General features: G+C 40.3%; 2 protein-coding genes across 2 annotated transcripts; both read right to left on the bottom strand.

Moving 5' to 3' along the window:
* Positions 1–22: 22 nt before the first annotated feature.
* On the bottom strand, positions 23–22,173 carry LOC133522572 (integrator complex subunit 7). The gene is made up of 18 exons (XM_061857918.1): positions 22,029–22,173; positions 21,533–21,947; positions 20,315–20,427; positions 19,786–19,919; positions 18,759–18,944; positions 15,982–16,130; positions 14,580–14,706; positions 14,296–14,483; positions 13,250–13,435; positions 10,248–10,378; positions 8,666–8,889; positions 7,790–7,938; positions 6,806–7,004; positions 4,602–4,716; positions 3,410–3,500; positions 2,483–2,561; positions 972–1,166; positions 23–150 (listed from the first exon to the last, which is right to left on the bottom strand). Exons 1-18 carry the CDS (start codon positions 22,114–22,116, stop codon positions 94–96), a joined length of 2,826 nt encoding a protein of 941 aa, XP_061713902.1. The 5' UTR covers positions 22,117–22,173; the 3' UTR covers positions 23–93.
* A 4,009-nt stretch (positions 22,174–26,182) lies between these two features.
* LOC133523109 (uncharacterized) lies at positions 26,183–27,132 on the bottom strand. Its single transcript, XM_061858619.1, has one exon. The coding sequence runs from the start codon at positions 26,972–26,974 to the stop codon at positions 26,183–26,185; it is 792 nt and encodes a 263-aa protein (XP_061714603.1). The 5' UTR covers positions 26,975–27,132.
* Between the last annotated feature and the right edge of the window lie 276 nt (positions 27,133–27,408).

The following is a 27,408-nucleotide window of genomic DNA, read 5'->3' as shown; positions in this document are numbered from 1 at the left end:
TAAAACAAATCGGATGTTTTTTTTAATATTTTACGGTCAAAAACCTTATATTTACTTATACATAAATAATTAAAAAAAATTACTTCGGCTTTCTCAAAATCTTCCTCTAGCAGTTTGCGTATTACCCTTTGCACTGGAGTCCTCGTGAGCCTGAAAAAGGACCTTATTTCAATGCATTGAAGTATATTTTACATTGACAAGGTGTTTTTGATGAGGAAAACATTTGCAGATTCTAGCAGATTACATGATGTCATTGCAATAAGCAATCTGTATTTATATCTGCGTTAGTCATGCCTGGACATTCAATACTCGTTGAATGTTTACTAATGCATATAAAGCCTGACCATTAATATATAATCACGCGCCATATTGCGGAATTTTACTGGAACTAAATTTTGCATACTAAACTGAACTGTCAACCTATACATGAGAATAACAGCGCCCTCTTGACAATGATCATATATTTCTGGTCGGGCTTTTCGTAAAAAGTAAAAAAACAAGTATTATATGACTTTATACAAATAAAATTGTATAATAGATCATTTTGTTTTTTACTCAAGGATAAATGAAGGAAAACTATTCTAAGTAGTTGATAAATATGCTAATGTTTCTCTCACATGTTAATATGTAAATTCATCGTTAACACGAGACCTTGAAAACTATCATTCTTGATCCTTGACTTTTGTTCTTGTTTGTAAATAACAAGTATTAAATATAACGTGCATTCCGTATGATTTCATCGTGTTCATAAAATGCTACACATTGGAATTCTATTTATACTGTATATTTGAGGAGTACAATATTTGGTTACCATCTTGAATTCATTCGTTGACAAAAATAGGACCCATCTGATACTTTCCATATAATTTATTTATGTATGTATATTGCACTCTGACAACTGAGTTGAAGTGAAACTAGATGATGGTCTGGTAACCTCTACTATACCTCGATATTCGATATCCTGAACTTACTTTAATGACAATAGAGGTCCTAGGCCCAGTGTTCCAGAGCGCGCCATGTTGGTCCACGAAGGCAGCCTCCACGGCCACCGTGTACAGCCCGGGCGCCGCCACGGCCACGAGCTGCTGCGCCGAGAAGAAGTCTCGCAGCGGCGCCACGGCCTGCACAGCGGACAGGACCGGAGGCACGTTGGTCAGCTCCACCGTCTGCGAGGGAATACTCTTTACAGTACATATGTACCTACTTTACCGCACTAGTGCGAAAATTTGCATAAATAATAAATAAATATTATAGGACATAATTTTTTTTTTTTTTTTTTTATTATTACACAAATTGACTAAGTCCCACAGTAAGCTCAATAAGGCTTGTATTGAGGGTACTTAGACAACGATATATATAATATATAAATATTTATAAATACTTAAATACATAGAAAACACCCATGACTCAGGAACAAATATCCATGCTCATCACACGAATAAATGCCCTTACCAGGATTTGAACCCGGGACCATCAGCTTCGTAGGCAGGGTCACTACCCACTAGGCCAAACCGGTCGTCAAAGCAAAGCATATTACGTTACTGTGTCGAACATTTAAAGGGCCATATGTACTGTAAAACGTTGTACGATACATGTGCGAATAGGTAATTCGCAACTCGTGTCGATTTAAAACACTCCCTTCGGTCGTGTTTTAATTTATCGCCACTCGTTTCGAATTTCCAATTTTTCGCACTTGTATCGTAATGTACTATTATCGCATCTCAATTCAAGAATAATACAGTATCTAACTTAAGTGGAGCATAACATAGGCATTTTGGTTATAGTTAATGTGGAGGAGACTTTGAATCGTCTGCAGGCTCCTTCGTCGCCTCTAATTCTGGCTTTTGTACACATACTTTATTTACAGAAGGTCGGCAGACCAGAAGGAACGAAGCTTTTCTTTTCTGACTGTGTATGAGCGAAGTACATATACAAATAACAAACCCAAACTTTTGATATGCCAGTCTAACTCACATTATTTTTTATTTTTTTTCTCTTTATTAGGGTAAACAAACAGCCACTACAAGTAATACTTACAAAACTAATTACTATATTGTTTACAATATGTGTGGCCCACAGCGATTACTACTAGTTAATATAAATAATATTAATTCAGAGCCTTTTTAGAGTTCCGTAGCCAAATGGCAAAAAACGGAACCCTTATAGATTCGTCATGTCCGTCTGTCTGTCCGATTATGTCACAGCCACTTTTTTCCGAAACTATAAGAGCTATACTGTTCAAACTTGGTAAGTAGATGTATTCTATGAACCGCATTAAGATTTTCACACAAAAATAGAAAAAAAAACAATAAATTTTGGGGGTTCCCCATACTTAGAACTGAAACTCAAAAAATCTTTTTTCATCAAACCCATACATCTATGGATAGGTCTTCAAAAATGATATTGAGGTTTCTAATATTTAAATCGTATTTGAACAGGAAGTATGGAGGGTCGACTGCCTCGTTTAAATCGAGTACGTTACCTTCTCGTTGGAGCGCGGGTGCGGCGTGGCGGTGACGGTCAGCTGCACCAGCTTCACCTGGCGCGGCGGCCGCGACTTGCTGCATAGAACATACTAGTATTCATGTTTGTTTATGTTATGTTATGTTATAGTGTAGCCAGCAAACTAGCCGCCTGAAGCGGTCATCGTTGCCCATGGACATAAGCAACATCAAAGGAGCCACTTAAGCGTTGCCGACAATTGAAAACCCTAAATACCCGCTTCATGAAGAATCCCATGTCGTAGCGCAAAGGAAATACCCCAGGAGGCAACTTATTTACGTATTTTGCACGTTATTTTATTTATTTGGAGATCCAACAGCAGTGATATGAACATATATATTAGATGTTTTAATTATTTATTCCACTGTAACGGCGGGTAGGCCTCGGTCTGCGGTTGACAGTAGGATACGAACCGGGAAGACAGTACCTAATGTATCATGATCGTCTGGCGTCAGTGGATGCCAGGCCTAAGGGTCTATAGAAAATGATACATTGTCTTGAGGGGGTAAGTGAAATATTGGACACGAGGGTGATAATAATAATTTTAAGCGAAATAATTTTGAAATACGGCGATATTTCAAACATTCGTCCGCCATATTGTCATTATTTGACAGGTTAGGCATCGAAGGCACAGACCTGTCTGGCATTCAACCACGATTGAATATTGTGTAAAAATAATTAATTATTGAAATTCAATCTTTTTAAACATAAACAAAAATATTAAATTAGAAAAGTCAGCATTTTAAAAGTAAACCTACACGGTTCGTCTGAATTAGAGACAATAAAATTAATTAAGTTATAATTTCCTAGGTAGAGGGAGGGAACAATATAGGCCTTTGTCCTTTAGTACACCTGCATGAAATAAGATCTTTTTCGAGCGAGTGTGATGAAAATGTAGCAAGTGTACCCTCTCGGCGGCGGCAGGATGACCCCCTCGGCCTTCAGCGCCAGGTGGTGCGTGTGCGGCAGCGCCGCCGCCTGCTCGGCGCCGCGGCCTCCTGCCGGACCAGATGATATTAGTGCGAAAAGTAGGTAATTCGCAACGAGTGGCTATAAGGTAAAACTCGACCAAAGAAAGTGTTTTAAATCGACACGGGTTGCGAATTACTTTTTCGCACGTGTATTGTACAGCCAGCTGCAAAAATATGTATCGAGAGAATCGTCTCATAAATATGACGACCGGTTTGGCCTAGTGGGTAGTGACCCTGCCTACGAAGCTGATGGTCCCGGGTTCAAATCCTGGTAAGGGCATTTATTCGTGTGATGAGCATGGATATTTGTTCCTGAGTCATGGGTGTTTTCTATGTATTTAAATATTTATATATTATATATATCGTTGTCTAAGTACCGTCAACACAAGCCTTATTGAGCTTACTGTGGGACTTAGTCAATTTGTGTAATAATGTCCTATTATATTTATTTATTTATTTATATGGTACTACGCTCTTATTACACTGGAATAAGATGCTATCGGACATATTTTTGAGTAAGATGTGTACACCCATATTTTTACACTTGATTGTGCAATGTTTTACAGTACATATGGCCCTGTAAATTTTCGACATACGCACGTATAGTGCTAGTTACTGCACTAGGGCGGTAAAGTAGCACCATGTGTACTGTAAAGTAGTTTTACAATAGGTAAGCCATACAGCTTCATATTAAAATTGAGTCTTATCTAAACTACATGAAAGTTAGAGACCAGAGAACGGAGGATTTTCAAAATGGATCGAAACAAATCGAGCGATTATTCGACTAAAAATTACGAGAGCGAGTACCACGTTTAAATTAACATTAACATGTGACACGAGAGTTTTTAGCTTTTTTCAGCAAACACTGTGTTGTCCTTTTTAGGGTTCCGTACCCAAAGGTTAAAACGGGACCCTGTTACTAAGACTCCGCTGTCCGTCCGTCACCGGGCTGTATCTCATGACCCGTGATAGCTAGACAGTTGACATTTTCACAGATGATGTATTTCTGTCGCCGCTATAACAACAAATACTAAAATATACGGAACCGTATGTAATGTATGTGTACATTATTAATAATAATGGTTGACAATTCGCTTGGTGTTGGAGGAGAGTATTATAAGTAAGTACCTGGCGTGAGCGACAGCCTGCAGAGCGCGCCGCACGCGCGCGCCTCGCACACGGCGCGCGGCCACACGGCGCCGGCGCCGGCCGCGCGCACCGCCGCCAGCACGCCCGCCGCGTGCTGCCCACACACTGCGTTGTCAGCTCAATGCGGACTAATCGTCTACAAGCCCTTTCCTCACTTTTCATTCTTCGGTCGTACCGAAGAGAATTTGAAAGAAAGGTGGATTGTCTAAGGAAACTTTGTAGCCCCCGTAAATTTATTGCCATCTTTCGACACATGATTAAAACTTTTAAAACGCCATTTGACTTTAATCCTTATTCTTTAATTGATATGTGTTAAAGATCAGAAAGTGGCGCCCGGGCGTCGGCTAAGGTTGGGGCCCCATCGCTCGAAACGATGCCGTCATACCTTTGGCCTTTGATCTATTTGATGGCGCCACTTTTTGATTTACTGTGGCTAGAAATATTTCTTTGACGGTCCACCTCTATTTCAAATTATCTTTGGTTGGTACACATACTGAAGTATGTGACAACGTGGACTTGGCATTAACAGAAGGTCAGTGGAGCAGAAAGAGCGAAGCTCTTGCTTTCTGGCTGTATCCGAGCGACGTACGTATACAAATACAAGAATTGTTAGACTATGACGGACTACCCTGACTTCCCACATTGGCCTTAACAACAGTTTTTGATAAAATGAGTCTAAGCTGTTTCTATTCTACCTATATTTACAAATAAAACACCAACTTACTTAAGCATTATCGTGTAAGAAGGGTCAGAAAGAGTTGACCATCGATTTATGAAAGAAGCAGCAATATGTCGGCAACTCAATGTGTACCTATATAGGCTTATGGCGTTATATGAACGCGCTACAAGTCTCAATTAGCTATTAATCGTCTATCATTCAACTTATTGTACGGATAACACTCACGTGTTTTTTGTCACTCGCGCGACATGTTTCGGAGAGCCTATGTCTACTTTCACAAGCACTAACAGTGCGAGATTTAATCTGTCATTAAGGCTTATATACTTGAGAGAAAGGGATATAAATTAACTGAGGTCCGTAAAGTTTTATGATTACGGGAGTAAGTCCAATCACGGGTTTTAAAGTTTATAGAAACAGTACGCGTTGGAGAGTGACCTCTTTGAAATATTATTATTATTCGTTATTTTTATTATTTTATGTATAATTTTGTAATAAATCGTCAGGTGACAAGCAAAAGTCACTAATTACGAATAAACCAAAATCAACCTTATTTTAGTAGCAATATGCTTCATTATGGCCATGAACTTGTGGTGGTAATTTGTGATTTTGTGTCACCTGACGAAATAGACTTTTGTATCAAAAAATAAGAGTTGACATTGATACTTCACGTCAAAAACAGATGCCGCTCCTACAGTTCACGCACGCTTCCTATAATAATCAAATGAAATTATATGGCAGTGATCTATGAACTCGGAAACCTAAAAAACGATTACCAAAACTTAACCTTATTTGCGTTGCACGTCATCGTGTAATTTGTCGCGCGCTTCAGTCTTCGTCGGTCACAAGGTTAATAGTAGTTTTATACATTAAAATACACGAGTGTGGGTTTAAGAAACGAACGAAGTGAGTATTTTGAAGGCATCATAGACGGTTTATGATATGTGTGTAGATAAAGAAACTTACTCGATGTGTAATTTTTTTTTGTTTTCTGTCGTAGGATTCTCGAAAACCCTGTTAGAAATGTTTATGATGGCTTCAGCAGGGGCGAGTGCAATCTTCTCATCTAGGCTCTTTACGTTTGATAATTGTGATGTTGTGATACACTCTTTGATAGCTGTGTTTTGTTCTGTTGCCAGTAATGCTACAAAAATACCACAGATGGCGTCGGTTTAGGATCTATGAACTCGAAAACCTACAAAACTACTCCCATAACTTATTTTAAAGAAACTTACTAAAGTACTCGACGTGTTATTTCATTGCCAAAAAGCTTGTTAGAAATGTCGACGATGGCTTCAACTGGGGCGAGTGTAATCTTTAAATCTATAATTTTAGATTTGATAACTGTGATACACTCATTCACAGTTGTGTGTTGTACCTACTCGGTGCGTGATCACATCGCCACCGCCAGTAACTCAACAATCATATCATAGATGGCGTCGTTTTAGGATCTATGAACTCGAAAACCTAAAAAACGACTTCCAAGACCTATTTAAAAGAAACTTACTCGATGTGTGATCCCGTTGCCCGTAGTGGGGTCGTCAAAGAGCTTGTTGGAAATGTTGAGGATGGCTTCAGCGGGCGCGAGCGCAATCTTCTCGTCGAGGCTGGCGGGGCGCAGCGCCGGCACGAACAGCGCGCGCGGCGCCGCCTGCCCCGTGAGCCGCTCCAGGAACTCCGACAGCTGCGTGAAAGTGTGCTGCGAACTGCGCCAGGGGTTAAGGAATCATTTTTTTTTATACTACGTCGGAGGCAAACAAGCATTCGGCCCGCCTGACGGTAAGCAGTCTCCGTAGCTTATGTACGCCTGCAACTCCAGAGGAGTTACATGCGCGTTGCCGACCCTAACCCCCCCCCCTCCCCCCTCGTTGAGCTCTGGTAACCTTACTCACCGGCAGGAACACAACACTATGAGTAGGGTCTAGTGTTATTTGACTGCTGTTTTCTGTAAGGTGGAGGTACTTCCCCAGTTGGGTTCTGCTATAGATCTGGAATGACATCCGCTGTGCTGTGCCCTACTACACAGAGCGAGATGACATTCACAATGCCCATGCCTCTCTTTTGGACGTAGTATGTGAAGTGTGTGTATGTGAAAATGAATGTTTATGTAAAATCTCTTCGAAAAATAAAAAAAATATAGTCGGGGAAACCAATTTGTAATTAGAAAAATGGATGGCTCATACATTGACCATTGACAATTGATTGAAGGTTCTATTAGAAATTTTAATTATGCCTCTGTTTGCTATCGAATTCATTTGCGAAGCTATACGTACATGAAATTTCATCTGGTGGTAGTACGAATAACTGGTAAATTTATAATTGCTATCAGTGTTTAGCGAAAGGATATTTTATTTGAAAGAAATATATATTCAATTTTGTCGGATAACTTCATATAAAATAAACATTACATTTAACTTCAAGAAACTTAATACAGATTTCGATGAACTGATGAGAAGGTCGTAATTTATTTAAAGTACAATAAAAAGGATACATTTGCAGATGTGTCAATGTGGCCTCATCAGCGTGGAAAGCCGTCCTGGCTATGTGCGCGTACCGCTCCGCCACAGCGCGCGCCGAACGCGCCGCTTTGCGTAGCGCCGCCGCGCATGCGCCCGCTGCGGCGCATGGCGACCTTGATGCCTGAGTAACAATTAAATAAATAACTGTAACATCTTATGTTGTAATTATATTCATGATGATAAATGAAATGAAATAATTTTAAGACAATTTTACAGAGTTTTACACAGTGTAAGAAATGAATACTTATTTTTTTATGATTTTTATAAACATTGTCTAAACAAACACTATTTTCGTAACTAGATTGCTATGAGGGATTACATATATGAGATCTACATATTTGGGTTCGTCTTTGACGTCTCTAAAAATTTGACAGAGTTTAATTTTAAATTAATTAACAAAAAAGTTATGGCCAGAAAACCAGTTTTTTGGCCTAAAATTCTTCAACTTTGATGCCAAATATGTCGAAGATAATGAACTTTGAAGTAAATATGGGATACTATATTGCTTACAGCCGTTGCTGTTAATATGATTAGATACTAAAAACATTAGGAAACTAAGGGATTCAGATCAAAGGTCTGAAGATTTTGTGCCCTTCTCCTGCAAGCGCCGCCCCAGTTCCCCAAGAAGTTACTAATGTACTATTTGCTATACTGCAACATTCCGTCCAGTATACCCTAATTATGTCCCAAGGTCCGCTTCATGGCACTCCTACTACCCCGCCCCAAACACTTACGTAAGCCTGCGGTGCACAACACAGTCCTCGTCAACGGCGTTCCGTGCAGCCACCCCCGCCGCCCGCGCCCCACAGGAGGCTTCGAGACCTGTTATACTAATTGTAAGACCTAACCTGTGCCACTGCGGGTGGGGGCTGGGTGCACAGCACTCTGGCCCTGTCCGCCGTGCGGGCCAGCGTGGCCAGCGCCTGCGCGCGCGCCGCGATCCAGGCGCCGGCGAGCGGCGTGCAGGCGGCGCAGCCCGCGCAGCCGGCGCAGCCCCCGCCCGCCGCGCCCGCGCCGCCCCAGCCGCCCGCCACCTCCCACGACGACGCGGCGGCCTCCAGCCCCGTTATACCTACAACCGAAACTCGTAGTGTGAGGCCCGAGTGGACGCTCGGAGCGGAGCGTGCAGCGTCCAGCGAGCGGCCTCAGTGCACGCTCACCGCTCGTGATAATCGGTCGCATTCACCGTGGCATAGACGTCGGACGTCATTCTTGATTTATTTTTAGAAGAGACTTTATGGCTCAAAATGTGTTGTTTTTCTACAAAACAAGGTCCTAGTGTTGTATTGAAGCAAAGAAGGCAGTTTAAAGAATTTCCCACTTTATACGAAACCTTAAGATGCAATGGATTAAAAGTGACAATAAATACTTTAATTTACCTTCCATTTATTTATACAGTCTATTTTTGTATAAAGTGTGAGATGATAGCCAAAATGCTGGTTTATATTGTATTTTAATGTTTGTTTGCACCACATGACTGCACGCTCTTATTGCCGCTGCAAATCACAAACAGGTTTGAACCTCTCCGCGACGCGCCGCTCGACGCCGCGTTGCCCGCTCGGCATTCGCTTTGAACAGCGTCGAGTCGACTCAGGACACCAGTATGAGTTTCATTTGTTTAACATGCACGCCGCACGCCCCGCCCCGCTGCACGCCCAACTTGAGCGTCCACTCAGGCCTTACGCTTACATTATTCGATAAGTAACTTCAGAACCCCATGAGATTGAAATACAACTTAAGTTGATTCGATATAAAATCGATGAAAAAATTGTTGGTAATTTTCGGATGTTGGAATCTTGCTAGATTGGAGTTTTCAGAAAAGTGTGATACCCAATTTGCGTGAGTTGTTCAGAAAAGTTAATCGCTGTCTGTTTCGTAACGACAATAGAAGAAAATTTCCTCGCGCGGCCGCGTGTTCGTGTAACTTTTGCCTCAGCACGTTTGCCTCACCCGAGCCAATTTGCTCGGCAAGATGGCGTCACTAAGTAAGCTGTTCAAAACGATTTATTTTCTTATATAGATATTTTGTTATAGACCTATACTTTCTTAATTTTAAAATTTTGATGTACAATTGAAAAAATAATAACAGTGTAAACTTACTTAATGTACATAACAAAATGTATATTTAAAAAAAATAGAGAACTGAGAAAATACTAATGACAGGTACCTACTATCAGGTTGCTGCAACTTTTAACCGTTATTTTAGAAAAGAATATACGGTTCTTTCAAAACAGCAACGCACGTAATGACTGCAATGTCTTGCGTTTCTTTTATTTTCTATTTAAAGCAATGAGCAAGGAAAGAAGGACCCGACAGTTTGCGACACTCGTTAAGATTAAAAAAACAAGCAACTATCAGGTTATTGTTATAATATACCTATAACTACTAATCTGTGTTTAGCTGTACTATACTACACCAATCAAACCTCACCTTGTTCAACAAGCTCTGCGTCCGCTTTAGCAGCGCGGTGTAGAGATGCCAACCAGCGCTGAGTGGCCTCGGAACTCGCTGCTCCCAACAACCCTTCCAACACATGGGCCGCTAGCCGGTGGTGCCCATATCTGTACAGTAATTGAAAATGTGAAACGCGTCATGGACGCTTGAGAGGAGCTCGCGTCAGCTCGCGATGGGTGGAGGGGTACCATCGCGAAAGTTCGCGTAATCCGCGACAATGTCTAGTTCCAAGATCTAGGCCGAAAACTTTCAAAGAGGCAAAATCCTCTAAAAGTTGCTGCAGTCATGTCACATTGTCGTCTCCTCTTGTCTGTCTCCTGCATTACAATAATTCTAGTTTTTAAGTTATAGATAATTAATCAGATAGTTACAATTGTTACAAACAACCACTGTTTATTATGGAGGAGCGGGACTTCCTGACACAGGTATTTCGTATCTACTAGGAAGACCCAACCTTGTTTGTCATATGTGTACCCAACATTTATGAAATAAAAATCATTTTCATTTTCATTTTCAATAATTACACTCAATTAAAGCCTGACAACAGTTTATTTGACCCTCGCCATTATGCGGATTTTCAATGGTACTAATTTCTTTTACTGGCAACAAGTACTCTTTGACAACGAACGTTGGATGTCATCCAATGTCACCGATGTAAACAAACAGAAAATATCTACGAATATATTCAAATATAAACGGTTTTATTACAAAAATGCCAATAAAAATTTCCAAAGATGCGAAAAAAATTGTAGTGAATGCAATCGAATACTTACAGCTTAAAAAAGACGAAGAATTACATAGCATTCCAATAAACAATGTTTTAAAGTTGGTTGTTGACATGACCGGTATTGACATTTTATAGTGCGGTTGTATTGAACTTGTTAGTTGTTTGGTTTAAGTTGAATATTTCATTTAAGATTTATGTAGATCGACGATAAAAAATATTTCTAAAAATAATGAGACGGTCTTGACTTTGCCACCTGTACAAAACAAAGCCCCACACAAAAAGAGAATTCAAATAGACGACTTCGATAAATGTGCCATAAGGCATAAAATTCATGAAAACAAGTACCGAGTATCAAAACTCTGCTCACTGCTTTGAAAAAAGACATTGGATTTTCAGGCAGCAGACAGTACTTACGAAAACTGATGCAGAGTATAGGATTCAAATATAAAAAAATCAGAAACGACACGCATTTTATCACTTTGGAAGTATCTCTCGCGCAAACTATTCAGTTTAGAAAAAAATGATATTAGAAACCTCAATATCATTTTTGAAGACCTATCCATAGATAACCCACACGTATGGGTTTGATGAAAATAAATAATAATATTATGACGTATATGAAAAAAACTACTTACTAGATCTCGTTCAAACCAATTTTCGGTGGAAGTTTGCATGGTAATGTACATCATATATTTTGTTTAGTTTTATCATTCTGTTATTTTAGAAGTTACAGGGGGAGGACACACACACACACACACACACACACACATTTTACCACTTTGGAAGTGTCTCTCGCGCAAACTATTCAGTTTAGAAAAAAAATATATTAGAAACCTCAATATCATTTTTAAAGATCTATCCATAGATATCCCACACGTATGGGTTTGATGAAAAAAAATTTTTTGAGTTTCAGTTCTAAGAATGGGGAACCCCCAAAATTGATTTTTTTTTTCTATTTTTAATGCGGTTCATAGAATACATCTACTTACCAAGTTTGAACAGTATAGTTCTTATAGTTTCGGAAAAAAGGGGCTGTGACATAAACGGACAGACCGACGGACATGACGAATCTATAAGGATTCCGTTTTTTGCCACTTGGCTAAAAAGCAGATTACCATGATTCGATGAATAAAAATAATCTTAAGAAATGGGTTACGCAGAAATCAATTCCAAATCTAAGTGAACCCACATGTATAGTTATGGATAATGCCCGATACCATTCCTTTCGCATTAATAAATTATATATTATAGGAATAAAGGTCCTATAATCGAATTGGAGACTGAACGTTTTATAATCGAGGTTGGTGGTCCTGAAAGCGACACAACATCTGATGGAAATCAGAATTCGTCAGAGTCAGAAAACGAAGAATATATAAATATTGAATATTTAGAATCAGATTTTGACGAATAGGTAAATTGAAAGAACCTAATTCTCTGTAAGCAATGTTTTGACATTATACGAGTATCAACATGAAGCCAATGCCCACTACCCCGACTATACATGACGTACGCACGTTATTGCCATACATATTGTTTGCAGCGACACTATCTCAGGGTTAAATAAACTGTTGTCAGGCTTTACTATACATAAAATATCACATTTTGTGATAACTATCCATAAAATGTTATAAATAAGGTTTATAAAATACTTCAATTTAAAAAAAATAACATTTCGCCAAAAAAAAATTCTTATGTAATAGGCCGCAAACGAGCAGACCAGCGGCCTGATGGGAAGCAGTCATCGCCGCCCATGGACATAAGCAACATCGGAGGAGCCACTTATGCGATGCCAACCTTTGAGAACCCTAAATACCTGCTTCTTGAAGAACCCCATGTCATAGCGCAAGGGAAACACCTCAGAAGGTAGCTCATTCCACAACTTGCACGTTCTGGGCAAAAACGAGCGAGATGCCCGCTTGTTCTTGGTTTGCCACGAGTCGAGAAAGTGAGGATGAACTTTGTTTCTTTGGTGATAAAAACGCGACGGTGGCACCAAATCAAAAAGTTCTTTATATAGAACATTCCCCATTGTACAGACGGTTATTTCCTTTAATTCTTATTAAAGGAACAGCTTTGTAAATTATTTTTACGTAAAGTACGAAATCCTTCATAATTAATTGATTCTTTTTCTTTCGCCTTAATAATATATTTCTTAAATGTCTCCTGCCAAGCGCTATTACCTTGCATTAGAAAGTTTTAACTAGAGAGACACAACAATGCATCTTATAATGTACAATAAAGCCCCACTCACCGCAATGCAGCTCTAGCCACTCTATATTTCGTCCACCCATCAGCGCTACTGATAGCTTCCTTAATTTTCTCCTGCCACGCGCCGTTTATCTTGCATTTGAGCGCTTTGGCGGCTCGTTCCTGGAATATTACTGTACAGAGGAGAACTAGCGCTGTTCCGTCTTCGACTGGCTCTGATATGTCAGCCCTGTAGAATAAAATGTACTTATACCGTTTTATAGACAAAGTGTGAATAAAGTCACACACACGCAAAGATGGCATGAAGCTTAGAAATAAATTAAATGTGGAATCACTGTGTCGGGCGAGGCTAGAACTCATGACTGTGGATCACTAGCCCATCGCTCTGCTGAGCTACCTAGAACCCAGAACCCAGTTCCCAGTAGCTCAGTGTGACTAGATGTCACTACGCAAAAATGAACCCCTATGGTATTTATGGTACCTAAATTTTAAGGTACTCTTTGTGAAACAGTAGCCCTTAGTCTTTGCTTCCCCCTAGGGAGTAGGGACTCTCATGCCTCCAACAAGGTTAAAGAGTTAGACCCTCATTGTCTCCAACATATAGCCCATTGTTATCAACAGTCAATCATTATGATATATTATTATAGTTACCACTAGTAATATTAGAATTAAGATGATTTCAATGCCCTAACAGGGTCTCATGTACCTAGTAAATAATGTATTCAGCTTCTAGAGTTGACAACGCTACATAATTCACCCATCCATAAGATCCGTCAATGTAAGTGTCAGGGTCCCATGGGTGCCTCCCCCTAGGACCCCTAAAGCCTCCAGTAACGCTTTAGATCAAGGCCCTCCTTGTCTCTAATCTAGGTCACTGGTTAAAGCTTGTTTTTATATCCCAAATACTAAAATTACAATTTGATTTAACTCATTTCTTAGTACAAAATTGGTCGAAAAACAGGACGATTTGGTAGTTAATTAGCCTATTGAACTGGCATTTTAGTATCTGGAAGGTAAAAACAGCTTAGTAAGGAGACGACTAGTATTAAAATATTCGGCTTCTACAGTAAACAAAGCCACATAACTCACCCATCCATAAGATCAGTCAATGTAAGTGTCAGGGCCCCATGAGTGCCTCCCCCTAGGGCCCCTAAAGCCTCCAATAAGGCTAAAGCTCTAGGCCCCCCTTGTCGCCAACCAGTTGCTCGAAGTTGAGAAGTCAAAAGTCGCCCGGTTCTGGGTGCGTATTCGACTGGTGCTGCGTTGCATAGTTGTACCTGTCAAGAGACATGGTTTTGTGTTAGATGTGCTATTTCAAGCTGACATGGTCACCAATAATAGCAAGTCATAATACTCGTAGAGATTATACGAACCAAACAACGTAGAGCCATACGCAACGGTCGTATGTTATCTTGTCCGTCCGGTACGCCCGTCGCAATAACTATATTCTCTAGGGCAAGCATTAATTCGGCGCCTTCCACAGGTATGCCTTCTTCGTAACTGTAAACAAAATATAACTTTCCGATAAATGTTTAAAAATACATTTATTGCCGATTGTACTTAGGGTGGTGACATTTCTAGCTGCGTTATAAGGAGTGAACTGTGTGAAACGCGTCATGCACGCTCGAGAGGAGCTCGCGTCAGCTCGCGATGGGTGGAGGGGAACCATCGCGAAACGTCGCGTAACCCGACAACGTCTAGTTCCAAGATTTAGCCCGAAAACGCTCAAAGAGGTCCTGTAAAAGTTGCTCCAGATATTCCTCCTTGCTTCAGCTGTCACAAATGTGATAAAAAAAAGCACGTGCGCGGCGGTGGCGGCGGGGCGCAGCGCGCTGTCCGGCGCACAGCTCGCCGCCCTGATGATGGTCTAGTTACCAGTGCACGGCGCGGCGGGTGAGCACGTGCGCGGCGGTGGCGGCGGGGCGCAGCGCGCTGTCCGGCGCACAGCTCGCCGCCCTGATGATGGTCTAGTTACCAGTGCACGGCGCGGCGGGTGAGCACGTGCGCGGCGGTGGCGGCGGGGCGCAGCGCGCTGTCCGGCGCACAGCTCGCCGCCCTGATGATGGTCTAGTTACCAGTGCACGGCGCGGCGGGTGAGCACGTGCGCGGCGGTGGCGGCGGGGCGCAGCGCGCTGTCCGGCGCACAGCTCGCCGCCCTGATGATGGTCTAGTTACCAGTGCACGGCGCGGCGGGTGAGCACGTGCGCGGCGGTGGCGGCGGGGCGCAGCGCGCTGTCCGGCGCACAGCTCGCCGCCCTGATGATGGTCTAGTTACCAGTGCACGGCGCGGCGGGTGAGCACGTGCGCGGCGGTGGCGGCGGGGCGCAGCGCGCTGTCCGGCGCACAGCTCGCCGCCCTGATGATGGTCTAGTTACCAGTGCACGGCGCGGCGGGTGAGCACGTGCGCGGCGGTGGCGGCGGGGCGCAGCGCGCTGTCCGGCGCAGAGCTCGCCGCCCTGATGATGGTCTAGTTACCAGTGCACGGCGCGGCGGGTGAGCACGTGCGCGGCGGTGGCGGCGGGGCGCAGCGCGCTGTCCGGCGCACAGCTCGCCGCCCTGATGATGGTCTAGTTACCAGTGCACGGCGCGGCGGGTGAGCACGTGCGCGGCGGTGGCGGCGGGGCGCAGCGCGCTGTCCGGCGCAGAGCTCGCCGCCCTGATGATGGTCTAGTTACCAGTGCACGGCGCGGCGGGTGAGCACGTGCGCGGCGGTGGCGGCGGGGCGCAGCGCGCTGTCCGGCGCACAGCTCGCCGCCCTGATGATGGTCTAGTTACCAGTGCACGGCGCGGCGGGTGAGCACGTGCGCGGCGGTGGCGGCGGGGCGCAGCGCGCTGTCCAGCGCGGCGCGCGCGCACAGCTCGCGCAGGGCGCGCTGCGCCGAGCCGGCTGCGTCGGCGATCACCGCCGGGCACTCCACCAGGATCTATCAACATACGGTACGAATCTGACATCATGCTACGTATAGCGCAGCGGCCTCGGAACTTTTGACCCGCAAAGGTAGGCAGGTAGCAGATCCTGGGATTTGCTACGTTCTCCCGAGCCGAATTCAGCTTGATACTATAGTAGTTTGTTAACCAAGGAACTCTCATTATATACATCAGCAAGTTATACTCTAGGTACTTTTAAAGAAAGAAAATACATTATTAACATCCTAATTAGGGTTTTGTTTCTCGACACACAAACGGTCAACATTATAACAAATATCGTCCTGCTTCTGTTATAATTTATCTGCTTATTAAGTAATTGAACTTTGAGCTGCAATAGTACATTGTGCAAAGATGGGGGTAAATGCAATTTTGGAAGCGAGGGTGGTAATTCCCGACAGCAGCAGGCTGGAGGGAATTAAAGACCCGAGTTTCTAATATTCTTACCACCGGAGTTGCACACAATGTTTTTCATCAACCTTGCGAAGTAAATTTCAAGCGAAATAATCCTTAAATACGATGACGTATCAAACATTCGTCCGCCATATTGTCATTTCTTGACAGGTTAGGCATCGAAGGCACAGACCTATTCGGCATTCAGCCACGATTGAAATTTATGTAAAAATATTTTATACGGCTATTAAATTAATAAAAATAAATATTTCTAAACATAATAAATCAGTATTTTAAAAGTAAAACTCATTTACGATACTTAGTTTGTATGAATTAGTGACCTAATTAATAATAAAAGAAACTATAACTCCCTAGGGAGTTATAGCTTTTTTTTCACAACCTATAGCTCCCGCGGGAACAATATAGGCCTTTGTCCTTCAGAACACCTGCATGAAATAATCTTTTTCGAGCAAGTCTGATGACAAAATATTATTTGGCTAGCAAGATTTAAAAATTGGTCGGTAGAAAAAACGTGTCTCTAAGCAGTTTAGTTGAGATGTATTGCATATTAAAGGAATGGTAATATGATATAATAAAGTGGCTAACGTTTGATTTAAAAAATTGGCAGAATACCAGGTGGAGCGAAATCAGCTCACGTGACAAGATATTATCCTTAAGGTCATCTAAAACCGAATCAAAACACCCCACTCACTATCCACGTGGTCTTGTCTGTCCTACCCCTAGAGAGCAATAGGGAGCGTGCATGAACTGTAGAAGGCAGCACAGGACCCGTCAGATTTTTGGCGCGAGGTGTAAATGTATGTTTTTTGTTCCGATGTAGCCCACAAGATGGCAGAACCTACTATGCACAAGAAAACACGTGACGTGTACATGTGCATGTTTATGGTTCCGATTCAGGCCACAAGATGGCAGACCCTCCAACGCGCACGGTCCCTATTGCGAAAACGGAGGCGCGGAGAGAGGGAAGCGCTCACCCGCTGTGCCGGGGCGCGGGAACAAGCGAGGCGAGCGGCTCAGGCTGCGAGCCGCAGGTGACCAGCACGCCGAAGCTGCGGAGCCGAGTGTAGTGAGTGTACTTCGTTACGTGAGGGCGAAAGGGCTGCTCTTCCGCAGCGCCGGAGCTACCCAGATCCAACAGCTATTACCTCGCCGCAGTTGCGTCCAGCCCCCTCACCCGTCACCTCTCAGCATACGGTGTATATTGTAAATTTTTACCCTTGAATACCCATTTTCTAAAAGGAAGTTTTGTAATGGGAAGTATGTTTTTTGAAGGACAGAATGATAGGGAAGTAATTTTTTATTGTTTATTTAAGTTTTATAATTGTACCTTAACAGCTGGAGCGCGCGGCGCCCTCCGCTAACAGCGAGTGACGCTGCGCGCGAGTGTACTGGTGAGGCACAAATAATCGCATGAAGGCCTCGACAAACCTTACGTAGGTTGCCAATTTTTTTTTGTGTAAATAATCAGCTGATCACCTAACCTACCCCGTTAGGTTGGTTAGTCATTTGCTGATCAACTGATTGTTTTACAAAAACATAGGATATTATTTAAACTATATTAGCAAATTAGTTGACTTTATCATTCAGCAAGTATGCTCGGCATTTATATTTAAGTGTAGATCGATTTCAATGCACGGATCGGTGGCGGGATTAAATTCCAGCACTTCGTGGCGGCATACCTAAAGCTACCACGAAACGCTGCTGTCTGGTGCGGAGGACAGACAAGCTGAAGGAACCTTGCAGACCTAACCTCGTTGGACCTGGAATTCCGTGCTCATAAAAGCTTGTTGCAGAGGTAGGATGGCATATTGACAACACTGAAGACCAAAATGGCTAAATGAAATCTTTGACGAGTGGACATTTTCAAAATCCGGTTTTGGTTCAATTATGGCGTCACGTGAGAGCGCGGCGGAATATTATAACAAAAACGCGCACAAGCATTATGTACTCGCTGGATTAGCCGCTGCGTGCGTGACAATAAGTGTAGAGGGTAGCGTTTAGAGGTATTTGAGCAAAGTTTGGCGAAAATCATAATTTAAAAGTCAATTCTACTGATTCTAAGGAAACAACTCAAAATTTGCATCTGATTACTTTGTTCCACACGTGGATAAAATGCAAGTTTCTCATTAGTTTGTGAACAATCAACAGAGCCTCGTGGTATAAAAAAAAAAGCCTTTACCAGTTGCTGTGGTGAAAATAACTATTCAACTCACCTGCATAACCTCGAGGCATAACATGGTGTGTTTAGGGTCTGCATCGGCGGCTGTTCGAACTAAAGCTTGGACGGAGGCAGCAGGCCATAGGGCTGCGTGTTGGGCTAAAGTTTTTAGCCCTAGTAGGGCGGCCCGACGGACGGATGATCGGGCGTCGTTTGTGGCTATACTGAGGAGCAGTTCCACCTGAGAATTCATTACTTTATATTAGGAGTCAGTCAAGCAAACGAAATAATACCTGAAGTTTGACTAAAAGGCCTGATACACCTTAGTCAATTCAGGCACCCTAACTAGGATGCTAATAAAATTGTTCGCAGTTAGAGTAGTTAGTGTAGAAATTACACTTACTAGGTTCATTTTCAGGATGCTTAACTGCTTACCTACTAAACACTATTGTACATCTCGAGACTAAGTCATTTAGGACACTGAATTAAGTAAGACACCTTACAGACACATCAGGTCTTTAATCTAGAAGTTTTTTAAGTAAGTATACCCTTAATTCAATGCAATTTCAATTATTTATTTATTTCCTAGATCCATATAGTAGACTAGAACCAAACTTAAAATTAATTAATTTAGGTCAGTTACATACAATCTTATAAGATATATTACATAAATAAGATATATCACATAAGTAGTACAATAAATAATATTATAAAATAAATAAAATCTAGGCAATCTAGATGCACCATTTCTCAACATCTGTTGCTGCCATATGTAGATAATATGTAACCTAATAAGTATTTTTACCGAAACAGTACATGACTGAAAAGTTAAATATTGAAGATGACTAAGTACATTATTCTGTAAATCTTTGATTGTTATAAGTTAAGTAAATAGGTATGGAAATTAGTATTAGTCCGAATCTACTATGTTAGGTAGAGAAAGAACTTGATTGAAGTAAGCATGAGGTTCTAAATCAAGTTGCGGCTAAAGTCTGATAAAAATCCTAAATATAATACTAAACAAAATAAAGGAAACTATCGCGCAAGTCTCGTGTAGGTTAATGAGTTATAAACATTATTACCTGATCAGGCACATGGACTACAGTGTCATGTGCAATGGCGGTGAGCGCGGAGATAGCCGCGCGCACCGAACTTGATGATGGGAACCGTTCCAAGAGCGAACGGAGCAGTTTCAGGACGCCACCCGCACGAACAGCTGTGAACAAGCTATTCTTTTTCTCTGCTATATATACAGTGTACAGTACTACTGTGTTCGGGAAAAAACCTCAATTTAACCATTTATGAGTCCATAAGCAAAAAATATACCATGATTACACAATAGAGGAAAGAAACTAGAAGTCAAAGTATAAAGTTATGCATTTAAAAGGATCTAAACAATATATGACAGTTTATAAGCAATTAGACTCTCTCTCCCTCCATCTTCTCTCGCATTCTACTATTTTAAGAGAGGTATGGGCATTGTGAATGTCATCTCTCTTTGTGTGGTAGGGCACAGCCAGTGGATGTCATTCCAGATCTAGAGCAGAGCCCAACTGGGGAAGTACCTCCACCTTACAGAAAACAGATATCCCAACTACAACAATGTAATACCTCCTCCATGAACAGTCCGTAAGGCCCTCACGAGCTTGGCGCGTCGCTCTGCGCCCGTGCTCTCGCATTCCACCATGTCCGATAACTTGTTGCACATGGCTACTGCAAAGGCACTGAAAATGGTATAAAATATAACTAATTGACTATGTATAGAAAACTGCATTTTCTTAGCAATCATTGTTATTTTCTTTTTTAAACTTAAAATTTTATCTTAGTGGCTAAGTGTAGCTTATAGATTTTACGCTTTAACTGATCTGACGAAGAAGCTCCTTTTATTTTGAAGTAAGCAAAACATTGAATTTAAGCCCTAAGGAAGTATTTCTCTTAGTTAAAGCTATTTTAAAACTATATAGCCTCCTAAGGCCCAGCTATATAATATATGAAATAAGCCAAGTTTTGCCAGTGAAATTTGAACCTATAGCAGAATAAAGAAAGTTGATTTTATAACATTCGAAAATTGAACAAAAAAATCAAACTAATGCAAATCTATCCCAATTGCAGAAGATTTTAATTTCATCTGACCTAATAAGACCTATGAGTAGGACCTAGAGTGCATATTACAAACCAAAATGTAAAGAATAATTCAAACTGTTTCAAGCATCAACATTAGTCTTAATACAATCTTCTTCCTCGCGTTGTCCCGGCATTTTGCCATGGCTCATGGGAGCCTGGGGTCTGCTTGACAACTAATCCCAAGGTTTGGCGTAGGTACTAGTTTTTACGAAAGCGACTGCCATCTGACCTTCCAACCCAGAGGGTAAACTAGACCTTGTTGGGATTAGTCCGGTTCCCTCACAATGTTTTCCATCACCGAAAAGCGACTAGTAAATATCAGCTGATATTTCATACATTAGTTCCGAAAAACCCATTGGTACGAGCCGGGGTTTGAACCCGCGACCTCCGGATTGCAAGTCGCACGCTCTTACCGCTAGGCCACCAGCACTTCTTTATTAGTCTTAATACAATAATATTCATAAATTAACATTTTTAGTGCCAAGCGCCCAATTTGCAATAGAAAATGAACCTGACTAGCAGAGCGGGTTCGTAGCACTGAAAGTGTTAAGAAAGTGGTACTGTAATTTATAAACTAAAACTGCCACTGACAATCAGATAACATTATTCTTTGAGCTCTGTATTAGCGGTTCAGTGGGAGTTCTGTGCTGAAATTAAAATAAATGCTTGTTTTTGCTAATTTAAACCAAAAATAAAATAACATACTTGGAATGTGCTGCAAATCTGGTAGTAGCATAAATAGCAGCCTCAACCTCCACATTGTCATGGCTGTCCAGTCCTCGCCTAATAGCATGGTGTACATTCTGCCTCTCTGGAATAATTCCAGCCACCGCTCCGAGCGTCCGAAGAGCGAGCGCCCTTGCTACAGGATCATTTGAATGTAGAACACTAAATACTCGTCTTAGAAACTCATCAACGTTCAGGATCTTGTCCAAATGCTTCTCGCTTTGCTGGCACACCCGCAGTACCCACAAGCGAAGAAAATTATTGCCCATTCGAAAGACATCGGCAAGTTTCAGAAATGACGAGTTTATGAGTATTGGGAATGGGTATTTTTCGAAGAGACGCGGAAAGCGGACTATCGCTTCGCATTGTTCACCCACTTTTCCTGATCTGAGCCCTGTAAATCAATCACTCACTTATTATAGAATTTGTATGCTTTGTTGGTTATTTGTGTAATATATAGGTTAGGTTTATATACCTTTGTCTAGCTCAGTTAGTGCTGAATTAGCATCTTGCTCTGGTTCGCCAGAGTTGTCGCTGAACGTATTTAGTCGAACGCCGATCATTTTCGGCTATTTTCAACAGAAAATAGGCGGACTTATCAACCAAACACTAGTGACAATAACACATTTTTTTTTTTTTTTTTTTAATTTATTACGAGCATTGGCAACTAGGCCATCAGCTCAAGCATGAAATACAAAAGTAACATAAGTACTTATAACTAATTCACATAAAAATGAGACACGAATCTAATAGTTACATGAGATATTTACAATATTTACAAACTACCTATAGTATGAGTAACAAATTGATAGATTACAGGATATAATTGTGGATATTTCATAAGGCCCTGTACTGAATTTGGCAGAACTTGCAAACCAGTATCCATACACATAGCAACAAACAATAACCTTTGTAAATTAAATGAAGGACAATGGAAAAAAATATGTTCAAGATCACATACATCAAAATTACAATATGCACAAACAGCAGAATCACTTAGCTCTAATCTAAAAAGATGTGCGGGAAAACGAGCATGACCAATGCGCAATCTACATATAGTTGTAATAAATGCCCTTTCTACATATTTTCTTTGGTATTCAAACCACGACTTGGAGCTGGGTGCCGGGACTATTTCTGCAAGCCATTTCCCTTTGACTTCTTTGGATTTAGACCATGAGTTATTCCAACGTCTAATCATAAGTTCTTTAACAAAAGGTACTAAATCGGATTGAGGTACTTTTAAATCACAAACTTGTATATCTTCTGTAGATTTGGCAAGCTTGTCTACTAGTTCGTTGCCAAAAATTCCTGAATGTCCCGGAACCCAGCAAAATTCAACAGTAATATTTCTATTCAACAAAGAACTTAAACAACTTCTCAACTTATAAATTAAATAATTTACAGATGCACTTACACATTTACTTTTAAGCGCTTGTAAAGCGCTCATCGAATCAGATAGAATCAAAAACTTATTTATAGTTATATAATAATTACGAATATGTTCTAAAGCATAAATTATGCCTAATACTTCAGCCGAAAATACTGAAAAATAACTACTACATTCAAAAACTTTTCCTATGTTCAAAAAAGAGTCAAAAAATGCAAAACTGGTCCTATCTTTAGTTTTAGAGCCGTCAGTGTATAACTTAACAAAATCAGTCTTATCATCAAGAAACTCCAAAAAGTCATATTTCGATTCAAATTTGACCAGTTCAACAACCACGTCTCGCATAATATCATTGTAATCATGTTCAAAACAGGGAAGCAAATTAGACCAATACACTATATCTTGAAATTCAAAGTTTAAATAAGTTATAACATCACTTATGGAAGAAGAATTAGGAAACGGTATTAAATTATAATTTGGAATATTGATATTATTTAAGTATCTATAAATTACTTCGTTACCACGACTAACTAGTTTAAGAACATACTTGTCAGTGATGTAACATCTGCGTACAAATAAAGGAACAATGCCAGCCTCTATTTCCAGAGAATTAATTGGAGATGACATCATAGCCCCCGTAATAATTCGTAGGGCCCTATTTTGGATAATATCTAGTTTCCTTAAAAGATGGGTATTCGCATCAGCAAAAAACATACAACCATAGTCAAAATGACTTCTAATTGTCGCGATATATATTGTTTTAAGGACCTTAGGGTCTGCACCCCATTTTACTCCAGTTAACGACTTCAATATGTTTACACCCAGTTCAGCTCTTTTAGAAATTGAATCAATATGAGTTTTCCAAGAAAGATCATAATCAAGAAATAGGCCAACGTATTTGACAAAAGACTGAGCAGGAATAACGTTAGAATTGTATAAAACTTGAGGATAATGTAATCCATTTTGAGAAAAGAGAATTACAGAACTTTTGGAAACATTAACCTCAAGTTTTAGCGAATTTGTTAATATGCAATGAATATTACGCAGACAACTGTTCATAATAGATTCACCATTTTTTATGTCATTACAATTTACATATAAAACCAAATCATCAGCGAAAAATAAGTGCTTAACAGAAGACGGAATTTGTTTCATGAAACAAACCAAACTTAGAATGAATATAAGAGGAGATAATACAGAACCTTGAGGAGTACCCTTTGTAGAAACTTTAGAACCTATTAATGTAGATTTATTAACTTTTAGAGTTACAGATCGATTGTTTAGAAAATTGAATAACCAGCGTAAAATATGACCAGGAAACCCTAATAAAGATAAACTTTTAATAAGGTATGCGTGATCTATGTTATCAAACGCCCCTTTGATGTCTAAAAAAACCGCCAAAGTATATTGATTAGAAAGAAAATTGTTCTTTATATCCCCAATTAAACAACTTAAGTTATCTATCGTGCTTTTACCTTTCCGAAAACCATATTGAGTACTTGGAATGACTTTGCTATTTTCTGTAAACCACTCAAGTCTATTTTTTAAAATGGTTTCAAAAACTTTCGCAAAGCAAGACGTTAAGGAAATTGGCCTATATGACTCAGCACAATTAGAATCCTTATAAGGTTTTAGTATCGGGACGACATGTTGCATTTTCCACGTTGGTGGAATACAATTACTTTGCCACAAATCATTAAATATTTTACAGAGTATTGTCTTGGCATGAAGAGGTAAGTTTTTAATTACTTTGTAAGAAATTAAGTCAGGACCAGGTGAAGTTTCTTTTTTATTTTCTAATGCGGCTAAAAATTCACTAATAGAAAATGGGTTGACCATCCATTGAGCCTCCGGGCAGCCACGATTTTCAAAGTAATCATTAAGGTCACTATTTGATACTTGATTATTTTCGGAAACAATTCTGTCTAAAAACAATGTCACATTATCAGGATTTTGAAAAAAATTTGAAGATGAAGAAACGGTATTCAGTTTTGCATGTTTAAATCTACGTATATGGTCCCAAATAATTTTACTCGATGTCATAGGAGGAACAAAGATTCAACCAACTCACGCGTTTAATTTCAAATAATGTTCTTTTCTTTAGAGCATCTAGTTTTTTGTATATAATGTAATTCTCCATAGAAGGATATTGTTTGTAAGATCGTAAGGCAATTTTAGCTTGTAAAACTACACGGTCACATTCATCATTCCACCACGGGGTAGCTTTTAAGGATTTATTTGTGTGATGGTAACACTTTTTAGGAAATGTCATTAATATGTCATGCAAAATACTCAAATACTTCTTATAGTTTTCTAGAGGGTTATTTACAAATTGAAAAACTTCAAATTTATCATCACATAACTTGTTAAACTTAGACCAGTCAAGCTTTTTAAAATTTACCTTAGCTAGCGAATTATCATCTTGTTGAAGATTAATACCTGGACCCTTAAATAAGTTATTAGAATAATATGTATGAGTGGGCGAGTCAAAAACCACACGACTATTATCAAACGATTATTACTTACAAATTTTGAACATGTATCTTTCAATGAATCTATAGTAAACTTACCATTTGGAGGTGGAGGAGCGTATACACATAACAAATCTAGAGAAAAATTATGAATGTTAATATTAATTAATATATTTTGAAAATGGTACTGTGATAAAGTGTTGACAATACTGAACTTGTATTTGGAACGAATTGCAATTGCAACACCACCATGGGGATGGTTTGAGTCTCTTCTAATTACAGTAAACCCAGGCAATTTGATAATTTTGCTAGGGGTCAGCCAAGTTTCATTAAATAGTATAATGTCGACACTTTCATCACAGCCATGCAAAAAATGTATAAGTTGACCTAGTTTTGGAAATAGACTTCTGGAGTTCCAATGAAGTATTTTTAATTGTTTGATACCCAACCTGTCCATAATTTAAGTGGTAAAACTTGTTACAAGCAGCTCTTTAATCATTTGGGAGGATATTGGTAAAGGACCAGAGGAAGTATTATTGACTTCTCTTTTTTTCATTAATTCTACAATTGTTTTGGTGATTGCATTAAGGACAATATCAGAATTAATAATGTCAGCAATCATAGCACGTCCGTGAGGTGTTTTAGCAGGTGTTTTTAAAATCTTACTATTTGGATTAGTACTATTATTAGGTGTAACAGCTATTGCAGCTGCAGTTGCATAAGAGAATTTGCCATTTATCTTGTTCTTAATTTGTGCAATTTTTTCTGCCTTCACTTTACAGGTATAAGAAACTGCCGAATGGGGTCCACTACAGTTTGAGCACTTGAAGACTGATGGTGTGGTACATTCTTTGTAAAAATGACCCGCCGAACAAATGGAACATACTTGAGTGCTTTTACAAGCTCCACTGCCATGTCCAAATTTATAAGATCTGAAGCACTGAAGCAGAGGTCGGGTCTAGACGAGGCCATAAATGTAACCAGGACGGTTGGGAGAGGTTTGAATTGCCCATCGTCCTGTTTTTTGGTAAAGCGCTTTACACCAAGAATCATACAACTCGCTTTTAAGTCCTCGAGCAATGTCTCCTCACTAAGATCCACAGGAGCACGAATAATTCCTTGGCACTCTATGCTGTCATATGGAATTGTTGCTTTCCAATTATTTTCTTGTAGTACAGGTTTGTTTAGCAAAAATGCATTTGCATCCTTGGCACATCCGAAATAAACTTTAACATAAAAGTTACCAGCCGCCTTTACATATTGCACCCCCAAAATCTCTTTTAATATTCCATTAACTTTGAGGATGTCCATGGGGACTTTATGAGTCAGTTCATTAGAAGCAGATTGTAGTAGTACAGGATACTCTTTTTTTGTCAAATCTTCATATATGGGGTTGTGGTCTTTGAAGAGACCGCGACGACTTCGTATGTATGTCATTTTTTGCTTACATGATGTGACTTCTGTATCAGAAACATCTTTATTTCTTCTTTTTGTTGAAGTTTTGGCGGTTTCTGTTTCCATGGGGGAGGGGCCGCCGCCCGCACCCCCGCCTCCTGGCCTCATTCAACGAGTAGAATCAGAAATTTAATCTAACATTAAATTTAATAATAAATGAGCAAATATATCTCGGTTTTGTCAGTAAAAAAGGACTTAAAACACTATAATTAAAATATTTTCAAAAATGCCGCCTAGTATTTTCGGTTTCCCGCCCTTTTTTTTCCTGACAATAACACAAACTTGGTGCATAAACAATACCGATATAGAAATAGCGCATAGATAGTAGACATTTGACAGCCGTTTGACAGCGCAATTGCGGTACTTATTAGTTTGCAAAATGTTCAGTAGATGGCGTATTAATGCAGACATTTGTACCCTTAGTTTATCCTATTCGACGGTAGATGTCTTTACAATGCAGTAAAATAAAAACAGTGTAAAAGTATACCGAAGAGTTAGTTTAAAAATATCTAGTAATTAAGCTATAGTTGTCTGGTTAGATT

Source organism: Cydia pomonella, chromosome 11 (genome assembly GCF_033807575.1).
Source record: "Cydia pomonella isolate Wapato2018A chromosome 11, ilCydPomo1, whole genome shotgun sequence".
Taxonomy (NCBI): Eukaryota; Metazoa; Arthropoda; class Insecta; order Lepidoptera; family Tortricidae; genus Cydia; species Cydia pomonella.
The sequence above is the reverse complement of the archived record's forward strand: the minus strand, read 5'-3'. Positions and strand labels throughout refer to the sequence as shown.

Bases quoted from the DNA above. Each gene is read 5' to 3' on its own strand.
- LOC133522572 (XM_061857918.1), bottom strand. From the start codon at position 22,116: ATGATCGGCGTTCGACTAAATACGTTCAGCGACAACTCTGGCGAACCA. The intron at 13,436-14,295 runs GTGAGTTATGTG...TTTATTCTACAG, and splicing joins TTGACTGATCTTATGGATGG to GGCTGACATATCAGAGCCAG. The intron at 1,167-2,482 runs GTAACGTACTCG...ATTCCCTCGCAG, and splicing joins ACCCGCGCTCCAACGAGAAG to ACGGTGGAGCTGACCAACGT.
- LOC133523109 (XM_061858619.1), bottom strand. From the start codon at position 26,974: ATGAGGCCAGGAGGCGGGGGTGCGGGCGGCGGCCCCTCCCCCATGGAA.